Source organism: Pararge aegeria, chromosome 21, assembly GCF_905163445.1.
Source record: "Pararge aegeria chromosome 21, ilParAegt1.1, whole genome shotgun sequence".
Taxonomy (NCBI): Eukaryota; Metazoa; Arthropoda; class Insecta; order Lepidoptera; family Nymphalidae; genus Pararge; species Pararge aegeria.
In genome coordinates this window covers 8,973,252-8,986,995 of record NC_053200.1, presented here as the reverse complement: position 1 = coordinate 8,986,995, position 13,744 = coordinate 8,973,252, and the positions used below count along the sequence as shown (strand labels likewise).

At 34.1% G+C, this 13,744-nt stretch overlaps 3 protein-coding genes across 3 annotated transcripts; 2 read left to right on the top strand and 1 right to left on the bottom strand.

Moving 5' to 3' along the window:
- Positions 1-1,037: 1,037 nt before the first annotated feature.
- On the top strand, positions 1,038-1,857 carry LOC120633361. Its single transcript, XM_039903562.1, has 2 exons — positions 1,038-1,261; positions 1,489-1,857. Exons 1-2 carry the CDS (start codon positions 1,154-1,156, stop codon positions 1,660-1,662), a joined length of 282 nt encoding a protein of 93 aa, XP_039759496.1. The 5' UTR covers positions 1,038-1,153; the 3' UTR covers positions 1,663-1,857.
- A 233-nt stretch (positions 1,858-2,090) lies between these two features.
- Positions 2,091-7,700, top strand: LOC120633356 (peptidyl-alpha-hydroxyglycine alpha-amidating lyase 2-like). The gene is made up of 5 exons (XM_039903556.1): positions 2,091-2,278; positions 2,364-2,515; positions 2,846-3,044; positions 3,416-3,931; positions 5,544-7,700. The coding sequence occupies exons 1-5, from the start codon at positions 2,147-2,149 to the stop codon at positions 5,661-5,663; spliced, it is 1,119 nt and encodes a 372-aa protein (XP_039759490.1). The 5' UTR covers positions 2,091-2,146; the 3' UTR covers positions 5,664-7,700.
- Positions 7,701-9,255: 1,555 nt separating this feature from the next.
- LOC120633179 (vesicle transport protein USE1) lies at positions 9,256-13,375 on the bottom strand. Its single transcript, XM_039903311.1, has 6 exons — positions 13,105-13,375; positions 12,626-12,722; positions 12,137-12,263; positions 11,651-11,856; positions 10,396-10,537; positions 9,256-9,417 (listed from the first exon to the last, which is right to left on the bottom strand). The coding sequence occupies exons 1-6, from the start codon at positions 13,278-13,280 to the stop codon at positions 9,368-9,370; spliced, it is 798 nt and encodes a 265-aa protein (XP_039759245.1). The 5' UTR covers positions 13,281-13,375; the 3' UTR covers positions 9,256-9,367.
- Positions 13,376-13,744: the final 369 nt, after the last annotated feature.

Genomic DNA, 13,744 nt, shown 5'->3' with positions numbered 1-13,744 from the left:
TGAAAGAGTATCGATAAACAACTTATATTTTTATCAATACAAGACCAGCCCTTATTCTCTATGACATTGAGAGCTAAATAATTGCGCATGAAAATTTATGTAAAATATGGCAAAATACGAAAAAATCCTAAAGAAATCGGACATACTTGAAATAGTATTGTGCATTTTAGGTTAAAATGTAATAGACAATCAGGGCAGTGGGGAAAACGTCTATTTGTATAATTGTGTTGTTTAATACGTAATTATTATAAACAATATAGATTTTATAGATTAGCAAATTGTCAGGATTTTATTAACATTTAAATTTATGCTGTTATGTTTTATATTTGTTAAATTTTTGTTTAGCGAGAATCCTACTAGAATTTTATAGTTGTAATTTTTGTAAATCTATTTATTTTAGTTAAGACTTTATATAGGAAATAATATTAAATACTTATCTAATTGAATTAAATATCTTTTTACAATACGTTATTTCATAATATTTCAAACTTATATAAATAACTTATCAGTCAACCCTCATCAGAATCCTGCCATGATATTGTTAGAAAAATGTTAATGACAACAATTCCAATTGCGATTGTAGCACCCGCTGGACTAAATTCTGTTATAAACAATCGCTTAACTAAATTAAACTAAGCGCTTCCAAAACCCCGAACGCTATTATTAGATCAGATGCATGGTGTCATAATATTAGATTGATTGTTATTTGGATTCTTAGTTCACATTTTTAGTCAGGAAGAAAAAAATAGTATTGTATCTAATTTAAACTAAAATTAAACATCTAAGACAAAAGCTTTTATCTATGCCAGTTTGTTACTGAGATCACATTAAGAACGCAAGTGTTATGAAAACACCAAAAGTATGTTGAAAGTGCAATTCAAGAAAGAAAAGAGATGGCATTTATGAAACGTTCTACGGCTGTAGTCTAGAATCTCCGCCCTCCTCTCAATTTCACTACACACCTAGGCATACCTATATACAGACAGCGCAATCCCGTTCATATACGAAAGCTAAAAGCTCCGACAGGGAGCGGGGAATGTCTACAAAGTTGAAGTAAACAAATTTATTCCAAAATGATACCCATGTTTAAGTAATATCAAGAATTGTGATCGGCTATTAGTGAGGCTGTGTTTTTGATGGCTCTGACACAAATATGTACTTAGTGATTACGTATGTACTTGTGCTGAATGCCGTGTTTGAGGGTGCTGCGGTAAGCAAACGAAGCTACTCCGATCAATCTATAAAGGGATATGTTACAGAGGTAAGAATTCATACATCTATCACTAATGATTTATCAAATAAATAGAGGATTTAACTAGAAAATTACCTTATATAACCTATTTGATGTATTTTAATTTTAAATGAAAATTTCAAATTAAACCATCTAAAATGTGTATAAACAAAATAAGTAAAGGTTTTTTGTATTTAAAAACAAATCCGATACTGGCGACAAGGCATTATTAGATATGTGTTTTATGTATTTTACAGAGAACCTGTTGGTGGAACGAAATATGTAAGGAGGAGTTCCAAATATTATTCAGATGCAAGTGCCCCTCGTGGTCTTACTGCCGAAGCCCCGGTAGATATTACAATGCAGTCTGCTCCATGACTGAGACTGGTTACATATGGGACCAACCTAACTCTCAATGGAGGGGCCAATGATAAGGGAGCACCAGTAAACCCATATTTTATTTGTACAAAAATAAGTGTTTCCTCCCAATCAAAAATGCCTTACAAATCCCATGAAAATTTTGAATTTGCAAATGTGCCACGTTCTAACGAATACCTGAGACTGATTTGGTAGGAAAAGAAATCAAATTTCACCTTCTATTTTCGTATTTTAGCCTAAGATGTATTGTTTGTCGTCTCAAAGAATAGGGACGCATTTTGTTTCTTACGACCATTTTTGTTAAAAATTGTTGAATTTACGTAAAATAAACATATAATAGTTAAAGAATCTTGTTTCTATTTCGTAATACCTATTTTTGGCCTTGATAAAGTATATTACTGTAAGTTGGTCGGGTGAGCTGGAAATCCATTACTGAAACGCGCATGCGTGCTGGCCAAGTAAATGTAGAACCAACAATCAATACGCAGTAAGTACACACTAAAAGAATTCCTACGCCAAATCACAGAATTATCAAAAATGTGGCCGGTACTCCTATTAGTTTTTACATTATACGGAATAAATTGTGAACCAGAAACAGTGAGGGATAATTTTGACTACTTTAGCTATGGAAACGAAGATAACTTTTTGAAAAATCTCAATCTTCATCTGGTAAGATTTTTGTGCCTAATAAAATTCTCTTTCGATAAGTTTCCCACGCATGCAACTTCAATGGTGGTACTTAAATTTATTTCAGCCTCAGCCAAAAGACGAAATTGTGTTACGACCGCAGGAAGTAAAGGATTGGCCCCAGCAGTCTCTGAATGTAGGGCAAATAACTGCCGTCTCAATAAATTCTTTGGGACAGCCTGTAATTTTCCACCGGGCCGAAAGGGTGTGGGACGAAAGGTAATTTATTATTCAGTTTACAATGCTCAAACTATAATAATATGCAAATAAACGTAATATAAAACGGGCGATAAAATGTGTCTTCGTAAATGTGACCTTGGATATTTTCCTTAGTTTTATTCAAACCTTGTTGGCTAAAGGCACAATACAGTTAAAGATATGAAATGCTTTAAGAGTTACTTTCACAAGAGTGAGTCAAAATTCATGAAATGTTTGCGTACCATATTATCTTTTTTTAGCATTCCTTTTATTATTTTATGTATTTGTTGTTGAGCTCTATTTTCTATGCTTTTTCTATGCTTATACGAATTAATATCTATATATTTTCAGTACATTTAATGAATCCAATGTATACCAAAATCTCGATAAAGGACCGATTATCGAGGATACCATACTTGTACTAGATCCTCAAACGGGATCAGTGCTTCATAGTTGGGGAGGCAATGCATTTTATATGCCCCATGGACTAACTGTTGATCATCATGACAACGTTTGGGTTACCGATGTGGCAAAGCATCAAGTTTTTAAGGTACTATATTTCAATATTTTCGACCAAAGTGTTTACGTACGTACCTATACTTATAGTTGATCAGTTGATGCCATTATGTTAAAAGGTTTTATTTGGGTGAATTCTAACATCTTACCGCTGCTATGATTGGTAATGGTTATTATGTAGTCTAAGAATTAAGGTCTGAGAAAGATCTGGGGCAGTTAATAAAAGGCCTATTTCTGGCAAGATTTTTTTTTACTGTCTTCCGGGGTGGCAAGAGATGAGTATTTCAGCGCCTAATTCGTGCATGTGTGCATATCTTATAAACTATTAAAAGAGTTGTAGTTTTAATTCTTATATTGGTACCTCAATATACAGGACGTCTAATAACACTCTCTAATATCTTTCAGTATACACCGAAGAACCATAAGTACCCCACCCTGACTATCGGAGAAGCGTTCACAGCTGGATATCCCTACAGACACCGTGTTTTACTTTGCATGCCAACATCAGTAGCAGTTGCAACGACAGGAGAAATCTTTGTCGCTGATGGCTACTGCAATAATCAGATTTTGAAATTCAACGCTGCTGGAACACTACTGTTTGCCATTCCATCGTTTTCTGACACGCTCACGTTGAATGTTCCACACAGTGTCACACTGTTGGAACATTTGGACATCGTCTGTGTCGCGGATAGAGAGAACATGCGGATTGTTTGCCCTAAAGCTGGATTGAAGAGTTCTATCAAAATGTTGGAGCCAGCAACTGTTATTGAGGATCCGACGCTAGGGCGCGTTTTCGCAGTGGCTTCACATGGAGACATCATCTATGCAGTCAACGGTCCCACCTATCAGAATATCGCAGTGCGAGGATTTACCGTAAACGCTGTATATGGAAATATTTTGGACACTTGGGACCCAGCTACAGTGAGTTTTTTACTAACAAAGCTTTACTTTTTTGCCTCCGGACGTCTACTGACGCGTTAAATCCGTACTAACATTATACTCGAATCCGAAAGAGTGTTTGTTTGTCTCTTCTTTACGTCCTAATAAAACTTAATTTTTGGCAAAGAGTAAATTGAAAGGACGGAGAGTAACATAGTCTACTTTTTATCAAAGGATAACAAACCGTTCCCACGGGATTAAAAACCATAAAAAACGCAGAGACAGCTAGATTCCTTATATATTGACGGCCGATTTGCACAGTTTGCAGCTACCCTGCTTAATGATTCCAAGGCCGTTGGTTCGATTCCAACATCTGGAATTTTTTTGTGTGATAAACCTGTATCTGTATATTATAAGTATTTATATATATATTATTCATAATAATATTCATCAGTCTCCCATAACTCAAGCTACGCTTATTTTAGGGCTAGATGGCGATGTGTATATTGCCGTAGTATATTTATTTTTTATTCATATTTGAATATAAGTATATTTATATTGTCTGCAGTGGTGGTTTTATAATCTTTGTTCATTGAATTAGATTTCTGATAACCATGTTTTGCCTTTTTCATCTAGATTTTCTAGACAGCTCAGACAGTCATATGGATCTGGAGATTTGCCAAATGGCCGATATATATGATCTCCTATGATCCCCTTTTGAGCGTAGAATCTTTAAACACTATTTCATAAAAGGAACCTGAGTAAATATTGACTTGCATCTCTCAATATCTATTGTACCCGGGAAGCGGCATAACGGGAAGGGGAAAGAACTGACACAGTTGCCAGCAACATATATTTTTCGGGGTTCTCATATTTGGCATTCGTAATCATTCTCAGCTGCCGCTCTAATGTTAGACGACGGACGCTACCACCTCGTGCCTGGTACGACTAACCTAACCTAAGCTACCTTTATAGGTTATAGCAAATTGTTAAGTACATACGCGACTATGGTGGTGAGACTTTTGTATCTACTAACCGAATCTTTCTTTGAGGAGCGGTGATAGCCTAGTGTAGGACTTCGCTTCACTCTCGGGGGGCCGCGTTCGAATCTCACCTCTTAACTTTTTTAAACTTAGCAATTAAAATATCACTTGTTTCAATGGTGAAGGAAAACATCGTGAGGAAACCTGCCTGCCTGAGAGTTCTCCATAATGTTCTCAAAGGTGTGTGGAGTCCACAAATCCCAAATTAACCCCGCCCCAATGTGGACGGAGACCCGTGCCCTGTAGTGGGCGGTTTATGGGTTGATATGATGATGATGAACCGAATCTTTCTTTAATGCATTCATCACCATTATATCTATGTACTACTGGAAAGAGGTATTTTGTAAGGAGTTCCAAATGTCTTGTGACATTTGTGGCAAGCACCTACGACTCCTTTGACGTCTAGTTGGGGTAGTTCACCAACCATTGTTTACCGGTGGTATTCAGAACCTGAAACTCACTGAGCTTTGTCAAGGATCTCTACTATAATGAACAAGCTGATTTTTGATTTTGTTAGAACACGCAATAATTGCACTAGCAGCTCTCTCCGTCGGTAGGTTACTTTGATAATTAGCGAATCGTTTTAATGATATCGTATTCTTTCTTTTCAGGGTTTCACAAATCCTCACTCGTTGGCAGTAACGAGAAACGGATCCCACCTCTACGTAACGGAAATAGGACCAAACAAAATATGGAAATTCGAACTAACTGATGTCTATGACAAGAAGTAGAATATTGAAATGCACTTCGCTGTAGGCTTCATTTAAAAAAATAGTTACCGCTTTATAATGGCGCGAATATGATTCGCAATATAAACATTTAGATGATATCTATTAAAAATATTACCATCTACATATTTCTGAATGAATAATATCATGGGGGCAATTTCAAAATGAATTTGAAATATTAAAATTCATTAATATTATCATATGTCTAACTTTTATATTTTATTTCATCGTCTTCAACGTGTATCTGGAGTCAGGCCTACTCTATCTTAGGATAAAGCGATTTACCGTTTAGTCCTAATCCTGAGCCTTCAAATACATTGCGTAAAGCAGTAGGTATTATTTAAATATTATTCCAAAATTTAAATCCTTATTTCGGGGTTTAGCGCCCTGTAGAACAGTGTACTCTTTAAATTGGTCAAATTTTATTGGTAGGCACATAAGAACCTGTCGTATTTTCTTTATGAACATAGCATAGCCTAGCCATTTTTAACTTTGAGGTTAAATGCGTTTTGAAATTAATCCCCAAGATAAATTTAAATACGTAAAAAATAAAACGAAAATAAATTTAATATTCTAATAGTATACCTATTGTTAAATGAGTTAATCAAAAGGTTCATAGTAAAATTATATTATACTATAATAAGAATTTAATAAAAATACGATAATATATTTATTTTTTCACGCTGGTGCTTCTTTAGTTGTGGTACCTTATTAGTTATTATTGTAACTTTAAATTTATATATTCACTTCCGAAATGGAATTAAGTGTTAGTTGAAGTATTTAAAACAGACTATAAAGTCTTAGCATCCTTATTCACAAACATCACTATGAAGTCTCACAGGCTTTCTTAACCGAAAAATTGTCATGTTTGTTAATACGAGTGTAGAAAAGTATAAGTAGATACAATTTTAATATATTGAGAAATGTAGAGTAAAGGCCTTCGCTCATTTATTCACTCAACACCGTTCCAACGCCAGTTTAAACTCAGGTTTACAATTCATAGTCAGACGATCGACTCTGCGTCTGTCGACCACGAGTCGTCAATGAGTGGACAATGTGTCAGCCAGTCTACACGCCAGTCTAGGCTCGGCATGAACCATCACTCGTACTTCATCTCATAGAGCTTTTTGTGGTAAAGCTTGTTCGGGGAAATACTACTGCAAAGCAGAATTGCTGTGTTCCGTGTTGCCGGTGTGATTACAGTCATATGAGGCTTCACATCTACACCTCATTTGGATGGACACAGGGCACCATTTTGTGCGGCGAGTTCCGCACGATGACGATGGATTTCAACACACCGGCAGGTTCCCCCTCTTCTGTTTCCGGCTATTATAACTAAAAAAAAGAGTTAGCAAATCGTTGTTGACCATTAGTATGCAAGCTGTAGTTCAGAAGTCTACCTACTACTATTTTCACGGTCTTTATAACAACTTACTTTATGCGTTGCGACATAAAGTTCTTTTAAATGCTTCAATTACAAAGGGGTTGGTGCCGAGTCGGTGTAGATTCGATATAGTATGCGAAGGCCTTAACTATTCAAAATCAAAATATTAATGAAATTCACCTCCACAATCGTACCCTTAATATTTTAGGCATTGTGTAAAAGTAAAGAATAATATTGTATTATGAAAACAAGTAGGGCCAATAAAATCACGCACATAAGAAAAATTATTAACATATTCTAATATATACGTAGTAGATTTGAAAGTATTTAACGTTTGGTAGGTCTGCAATTTAAAAGACATCTTAGATGATATACAATATGACAATATTAGTCATTACTATTGCATATAATTATTTATTATAACCGAGTAAAATATATAATATGATGTTTATTAACCTAAAAAATAGCTTGATAATATATGTAGACATAGAAGGTATGGGCTTTTTGGAGCATGAACATCCTTCGCAGATTACTGAATATACCATTGTTGGGAAAAGACCTACTCTCTCATGGGATAGAGAGATTGAGAGCATAGATGCTCCACGTTGCTCCAAAACTGGTTGCCAGGCTACTTTAAATAAAATCAGTGGTATTTCTGTGTGTTGTAGTTTTCCCATTCCTGACTTATTATTTTTTTAAGTCTCTACGACTTATGAAAGATTTTTTAAATGAAAGGTAAATTAAAAAAAATCATAAAGATTTAATGACACATACGTGATGTTGGAATCGCTCTGAAATGTTCTATTTAAAGATTAATTAAAAAAATGGATCCTTTAATACCTAATCAAATGAGCAAATTAAACCGTTGGTCCCAGTTATTATCATTATGTGATATTAATTGTTAAGGCCGCCATCTCATATTAGAGCAGCGTGGTGGGTAAGATCTTTTGGGGGATTGTGCCCAGCAATGGTGTCATTAATAGATCGAATAACTGTTCCAATAAAAAACTAAACACTTATTTTTCTCTGTCTGTCATCATTAATTTGACACACGATAGACGGAGAAAAAACAATGCACAAATACGCAACGGCTTAACAGCTGGTAACAATACTGGGTGGACCGCATTGCCAATATATGGCGCTTTTGTGATTCCATACATATTGTAGTTAACTTTCACGCTATCGAATATCGGTACTATGTTTAGATTAAATCGCTCACGAAGCCTCTACTAGTTGCACTCCACGCAAGATTTAGGTGCGTTGCTCTACAACTTTACAACTTTAATTATTATACAAAAATATAAAAGTAAGGACCAAAACTGGATTTGGTATATTCATGATATCTGAATAATGTAGACTAGTATAAAAATGATAAGTAGTAATAAATTGAATTGACAAATAATTCTTTTGGTTTCATTGATCTTATTCGTTTTCGCCTTTTGGTTAAGTTTTAAGTAGGTAAGGTTACTTTTTACTCGACTGCGAAAGGGGGATTTTTTTTCGAGTTTATGTATGTACGTAGGTATGTTTGTATGTATATTTCTTTGGAACGCTCTTGAGACTAAACATTCACAAACACAGTCGGAGGCATCTGCTCGCTCCGAGATTTTTTTGTTCTATTAAATAACCAACCAAAATAGGATAAGTGAGCGTGTTACGCCTCCGATAGCGTTTGTGAACACTGTCAACTAAGATTAAATACTCAAATTAAAATCTTGTTTCTATCTTTTTAGTTCTTGTATGAGTTTAATAAAGATAGCAGATTTTGGGGCAGTCAGGTTTTTGTTTTTATATATTTTTTAGGGTAAACAAACAACTGAATCCTTCCGGTCTGTCTGTTCGTGCGTCTGTATATAATAATAAGTGGCGTATATAATCAGCAGTGATCGGTATATGTAGTTCAATACGATCGGAAACGTTATATCAATATGGATAAGATTTCTGGGACTCGAAATATTATATACGCTGTCTCTTTCACTTGCACGTAACAGTAAAAACTATTTCTTTTAACAGCCAGGGATCGATCCAGAGACAACACTCGCAACAACGCTGGGAGGTCTTCAAGTTAAGCAAGAACTTGTAAAAAGGTCAATGTTCATCATTACAAATGCTGTGTCTTTCTTACCTAAATAAAAATATAATATAATATATAATAAAAGCATCATGGATTGAAGGCCTATATTTATTTTAACATTATCTATAAATTATTATATATCCATACCTACCTAAAAATCAAAATATACAGACTTATACCTAATGTCAACACAATAAATATTTAATATTAGATTTTTTACATAATGTCGAAACCCACCGAGATCATAGTTTACGTATCATATTTCCGTTTCTTCATCACTTTCATAAACAGCACCATATCTGAAAATAAAATAATTTGATTTTTTAATTTTGATCTAGGTTCAGTGAAAGTGGGGCTTACTTCGCGCATTTACAGTTTATACAAGGGTTCTTGTAGGGTAGGCCGTTACCAAAACGAACTATTATTGTGCGACTGCCCTTATCGTTAGTTAGTTAGTTATAAATGCTATCTCAAACCTCAAATTTGGATAATGCTAGTTCAATTTGATTGTGTGAGAAAAAAAAGAATATTTTTATTACTAAAGATGCCAAACGGGCGTTTGGCAAATCGTTTTACGTTCCAAACCATACTTTAAAAGACCATATCCGAAGTTTGCAAAGCGAAACAAAACCAAAAAAAAATGTTCACGGGAAACTAAGACTACATACATTGCTAATAATAACCCTTTAAAAACATTTTTGCAGCCCCAGTTCTGCGTCCGCGTTTATAACAGTTTTTTTACATATCCCGTGGGAACCTTTTGTTCTCGTAATATAAAAAGTGCCAAAATGCCAATAATCTAGGCGAAAGTAGTTTATGTTATTCTACTTTCAACTAACTCTATGCCAATAATCTAGGCGACTGGTTCCTTTAGGGCGCCAAGGAAAGACAAAAATACTAACACACTTTCACATCTATTACATCGTAGATAAGATATAACTATAACTATTATAACATAGTAAGGATATTAAGTAAGTACTATAAAATAGTCAGGATATAACTATTTTGTATATTTCCTTCAAAGGAATTCTTCAATGTGCGAGTCTGACTTGACCTATTACAGTTGTTTTCGTTGAGTTTTCTCATAAACAATATGTTATGATTGGTAGACTTTACATTATGGATAGGCATGCAAGATATTCTTCACCGTTAAAGCAAGTAATATTTAATTGCAACATTGAAAAGTTAGAGTTGGGTGCCAGAGATCAACCCAGGCTATCACCGTTTCAAGCTTGCTTAATACATAGGTACTAATTTATAAGTGAGCTAACACTTACTTATAAATATGGCCACAATGACAGCAAGCATAAGCCATAGCCAACATTTCCAAGCGCCGCGACTGTGCTCCTGTAGCCTTTCGGACTCCACTTTTAACGAAATGAGGTTCCGGTCTGTCAAGTCTGATGATTTCTTAAGCGCCTAAAATAAAACAGATAAAAGAAAACTATTTAAAAACAACATTTATGCCCTTTTACACTAAACCTACAACGCCTAACTCCAATGCGTAATGGTTTATGCGATGTCTATAGAAAAAATAAGTTTCAGCAACTCTTAGTTAATAACTATTGGTGAAAGTTTGATGTATGCCTAGGAATTTCCTTAGATTAGGCGTTACTTATTTCGGAATTGCAAAACAGGGTAATTTCGAGTCGTTCATGCAAACGGGCATTTGTTCATAAACTAAAACCTATCTAATCGAGAACTTTGTTATTAAAATAGAAGGCACTTTTAATGCGGGATGATGGGGGAAATATAATCTATCTATTAATACGTGAAGCAAAAATTTTGTATCCGTTTTTTCGATAATTGCGCGGACGGAGTAGTATGACATTTTAGACGCCTATAGTTTAAATATAAATAAGGAGTGCAGAATACTCATATTTTGTTATATTATGCATAAAAATATTCATTAAATGAATAAAAAACACATTATACACACTGCCACGTATATCATACATACAAGCATATATATATATATATATATATTCTTTTTTAATCATTTCCCACACGCAATCATGTATTTAACATATACATGCATATACTATATACTCTTTTAAAATCATTTTTTGCATTATAATTTGTTTAAAAAAAACAGGCAAAACGACAATCCTTGGCGAAATCTGTGATTAAAGAAGTATAGTCTTTGACAGTAGAACCTTGTTCTATTAAACAGTTAATTTCCTTAAATACATTGACATATAGGCATTCTTGCTCCATTGTCCATAGGCTTTCTTAGTGACATATAAGGTAGCCTATGGTCCTATGGACAATTGAGCATGAAGAAACCGGTAGGGATTCAACTAGGCAGTGAGAAAAACAGACATAGTGGCAAGGAGCCCCAATTTCCTAACTAAACGGAAATATCCAATAACTAAAAGTTTTTAACCTGACCCAGGAAAGGAAAGTGGTATCTTGTGATCCTTAGTCAAACATGATAATCAATAGGCCAATGAGGCAGATGATCAAATATATAATAACTGAAATTTGATAAGAGGCACTTGTGTCTAAATAACAGACATATAAATCACTTACCTCAGTATCAGCTTTTATAATAGTGCTCGCAATCTGTGACTGCTCCTTCAAGCTCTTAGTAAGCATGACCATGTTTTCCGCAACTTTCTCTTGCATGTTCTGATGGTATTTGAGCAGTGAGTCTATGTCTTCTTGACTAGTACTTGTGGTTGTAAAGTTTGCTGCTTTTATAATATTTCGCTGCCTGAGTGTATCATCGCTGTCTTCTGCAACAAATATAATAACATATCTATAAGCATATATAAAAAAAATGACAAGATTGCTAGAAAGCATCTGGTTCTGTTTTCATCTCTCACAAGATAGGAAAGTGAATGTTGAAGAGCAACAGCTGATTTTCTTGCCAACTTCTTCACGGTAGAGTTGTCTTTCTGAACAGTTTCAGTGGTGATTTGGCATTGAGTTAAAAAAATTGAGAGAAACATGGGCTAGGAAAAACGCAGTTCCCACAGGATTTTCAAAAAACTGTAATAAAAGTGAATGTCTTACCTAAACCAAATAACTCTGATCGCAACTCAACCCCATATTTAGCAACTGTCTTTTGATGTATCTCTTGAGCTGAACCATCTGCAGAATTGGTTGCTGCACCATGTGACAATAGTTGTACTGCTTCAAGCTTAAATGTGATTCAAATATAAATAAATTGATTAATAATTCATCAGGTCTAGCACACCCTTTTCAAAAATTCCAAAAAACTATTTTGTAATTAGAATCTATTGAAGCGAGAGAAGATGTTTCAATAGACTGACATCGATAATATATTTGATTATACTTTAGAGAAAATTAATGTTTTAAAAGAATTGATATTGCAATGGTTTTTACTTGATGTATATGAAAATTTCGTAAATAATTCTAAGGAGACCAAAAAAAGTTTTTAGGTGTTTTTTCTGAGATATATTTAGGACTTCAAGGGTATTTTTTACATTTTCATAAGGTATTTTTTATTGAAATTTAAAAAGCCATTGTATAACCATATACCTTTTCTATTGGACTATTCAGAGTAGCTGTTTGAATTAACCCTTTTAAGAAAGTGGCTCGCTTAGTATACTCTGCTAAAACATCTTTGGCAGGTTTTCTGTAAACAAGCATTAATTAATGAAAGGTGGCTATCCTCAGGAGATTTTGACTTTACTATGATTAAATAATTATTCATTGTAAAGGTAACATCTGTGTAAACATGTGTTGGAGCGAGATTACTTTGCCAAATATCTGTTTGGTGTGGAGTATAAACATTGAAGAACTTATAAACTACATAGTAATTAGTACAGATTCTCGTGCTTTTTGTGGAGTACAGAAAACTAAGCTTAATTTTTATAGTATTAACATACATATTGAATTATCACAGTAAATAGATTTCTCATAGTAGACAGATAGGCGATATTTGAAATACGTTTTATTTAAATTTCAGTACTGGCATTACGAACACTAGTAGTGAAACATAAAAGTATCGTACTTACTCGGGACCAGTTTTAAGTTCAGTTATCATATCGTTAAGAGATTTCACATATTGTTTTAATCTGCAATTTACATCTATCGGTTCCTGTTTTGCAATCAATTCACATTTATTAAGCAGTTGCCGTACATTCATTTCCAGTCTTGATTTCTTTGGAAGTGTTACATTCTCAACAGCCATGGTTATATGAAATTTCTTATAGAAATCACTTAGAAATAGAACATATGGAAATTACAAATCAACAAAATTTATACAAAATTTCAAAAATAGGTAGGTTTCGTAGACGGTAGGTATTGAATTTTGTTGACAAGACATGACATCAGTCATCATTCATCTATCAAAGTCGTGTTTGACATTGACATATATTTACCGTTTAGAAATTGTGTCTATGATATGGATAAAAGAAGCACGAATGTAGTAGTAACATTAACCCATTTGGACCCAAATACAAACCAGCAGCAATATTTTGAAAAAAAACTTTATTAAACGAACTATTAGTGGCTAGTTAGACATTTTACAGCAAAAACCTAAAAAAAATCTTCTATATATTTAAAAAAAACACCGTCCTTAACTGGGGCCAATGGGCTTATGCATGATATGTTTCGAAACCACTTTTTTCGATGCACAATGTCTTGATGCATTTT